Source organism: Halyomorpha halys, unplaced genomic scaffold, assembly GCF_000696795.3.
Source record: "Halyomorpha halys isolate HHAL.00 unplaced genomic scaffold, Hhal_1.1 Scaffold24.1, whole genome shotgun sequence".
In the NCBI taxonomy this organism is placed as follows: domain Eukaryota; kingdom Metazoa; phylum Arthropoda; class Insecta; order Hemiptera; family Pentatomidae; genus Halyomorpha; species Halyomorpha halys.
In genome coordinates, this window is record NW_027107648.1 from 1,114,100 (window position 1) to 1,116,754 (window position 2,655).

The following is a 2,655-nucleotide window of genomic DNA, read 5'->3' on the forward strand; positions in this document are numbered from 1 at the left end:
ATTTGTCGACTAATACACTTTCTAGTTGACAAATTTCTTTTTCTTTTTTTTTTAAGCCTTATCTGTTACTTTAGTAATCTTTTTTCTATTAATCTTTTCCTCAGATGGTTTAATTAGACTTTAAAAAATTATAGGTATTAAAAAGTGTTAAATAAGCCATGGTTTAATTTTTTTAATGAGTTTAATGTATACATGTTGTTTAAATTGTTATTATTATTGCTTTTTTTTAATATTAGTTTTTGTTTACAAATTAATATGACATTATCATACATGTAAGAATCACTACAAATGTATTTCACACATGACTTGCTTTGTCAAAGTCTTAAAGTTTTTTTTCCTTATTTTAATAATAATAATTTTTAAAAAAACACACTAAATATATTCACTAACATAATAAAAACCTTTTTTTTTTTTTTTAGAACTCTGTTATAAATAAAATTTGTTAATAACCTACTTTATAAAATTGTTCCTTTGAAAAATAAAAAAATATTTGAAACAATTCCAGTGCTCAGAAAGTTATGGGACTGGTATTAATATTTTCAGGAAATGTATTTTAAGAAGCAAAATTAAAAAAAAAAAATCCAATTTTTTTTTTTTATGAAATGGTCGCTTTACCCTTAAATCTAATGTTCTTTTATTTCCTTAATCCTAAACAATTTGTAGACACTATATTTTAATTGTTGCTTTTCATTTAAAGGAACCTCATGTGAACACCTGCTATAAACACTTTTACTATTTCGTGCGAGAGTTTGACCTGGTGAGCACTAAGGAACTGGAACCACTTAAAGAGATGACGTACAGGATATGCCGTGACGCGTCGCCACCGCCTGCTCACTAGCTAATCCTGATCACCACTCAAAATACTTCTCTTTCAAAAGTGTTATATCTTGAAGTACCACTACCCAGTGTATCACATCAACTTATAACTAAGCTAGTCCTTATTTAATATTTATTTTGGAAGAGGCCAGATTGTTATTTATTTATTTTTTTAGTTTTAATATAGTAAAGCAATTATTGTTAATTACCATTTGTGATATGCGTAGATATTTTTTGAAAGTATTCTATTAAACTAAACCATTTAGACTTTGGGACAAAAAAAGTAGTTGAAAATATTTGAGACTATTGTTATGTTAGCCGTTTCTGTGTGATTATTATCTTATTGTCTTTTCTTGTGTACTTTTAACCCTTTCGATGCCAGGACCATTTTATCATCTAATAAAAAAAATTTGTATGTTGCAAATATTCTGAAATGAACTGTGCGAATGCTGTAATGAACTTTACTTTTTATAGTTAGTAGGAAAATGTAGTGTTATGTCATAAATGTATCTCTGTTTTATGAACATATATAATGATTGGTCATGTGGTCAGGATGGTTAATATTTTTATATTCTTTTCTTTTTTTTTAAAGGAAAAACCCTCACTACTTTTCACTTCTTTATTTGACCATCTACAACTTTTCGGGCATTTGCCTATCCTCTGGTCAAATCTTAAATCATCCTATATTCCTTAAGGGTTTTAAAAAATTGTCATTCATTCCTCCTACTCGTAGCTGTCCATCTACTTCTAACTCTCTGTAGTTGAACTCCACTTTTTTCAAGGATACAATATTTGAGCCCTTAGATAAAAGTTAAATAATGAAGTTAATATGTTTCTTATTGTTTCGTGTAAAACAAAATAGTCTGGAAGAGTCCTCCCCTATAATGCTGGCACTGCTAGCACTCCTTGTTGCCATTAGTAGAACCTTGCATCCCCTCGGTGGGTAGAAGAAGGGATGAGAAAGCCATTTTTCTCTGGATGATATTTTTTTTTTCTACCTCTCTTCATTGAAAATCATGTGTGGATAGATCATTTAGGGAAGTGGCACCCCAACAATAAACAAGAGGGATGCGAAGAAGGAATCAGGAGTAAGTTGACCTCTTTCAATATCATTTACATCTTCAGCATTCATCATCATCATTAACCCAGTTTTCTTTCGGCCACCCCTACAACCATCTTTTAATTATTCAACAGATTCTTTTTCTGTCAATTTATGTTTTATTTTCTTAGCGATTCATTTTAGTATGCAGTCCACTCACTAATAATACCTAATCAGCATTCTAAAGTGAGGTAACGCCTAGCCTTAAGTTGAAGGCACACTTCATGCACTTATTGTGCATTGTTTTTAATTCAAATAATAGAAGGTTAATGAATTGTTCCTTATAGTTTCATGTAGAAAGAACAAAAAGAAAATTTTTGTCATGGTCTTGGCACTGAAAGGGTTAACACTGATTTCAAGTTGGTGATTTCATATTCAATAACTTCCCTGCTATAAGAGCTGTTCCACTTTTCCAAAAATATTTTAGAGAACCACATATCGTGTTGTTCTGTGATTATTATTTTTAAAGTGTGTGTCCCAAGAGTTCTCATCGCTGTTGACAGTTATGAAGGACTTAGTAATATTTTAAAATTAATTTAAAATCTAGCTTTGGTGTAGAAATTTAGATTTTTCGTTTTAGAAAGGAAAAAAAATCACTACTTCTGTCAATTTTTTTTCTCTTGTTCTAGTATCCTTTCAGCAATTTATTTATCTTCACACCTTATATATGTCCCCATGAAAATGGTCAATTGTAAAAAGTTTTGACACTAGTATGAAATTTTTAATATATATATAAAAGA

The 2,655-nt window shown here is 29.6% G+C and overlaps 1 protein-coding gene across 2 annotated transcripts in view; it reads left to right on the forward strand.

Moving 5' to 3' along the window:
* Mob3 (MOB kinase activator 3) overlaps positions 1-2,450 on the forward strand; it is a 12,182-nt gene extending 9,732 nt beyond the window's left edge. For both annotated transcript variants that reach the window (XM_014423697.3, XM_014423705.3), the window contains exon 5: positions 698-2,450. In XM_014423697.3, the coding sequence (XP_014279183.1) occupies positions 698-838 (141 nt within the window). In that variant the 3' untranslated portion in view covers positions 839-2,450. The remainder of the gene's footprint in view (positions 1-697) is intronic.
* Positions 2,451-2,655: the final 205 nt, after the last annotated feature.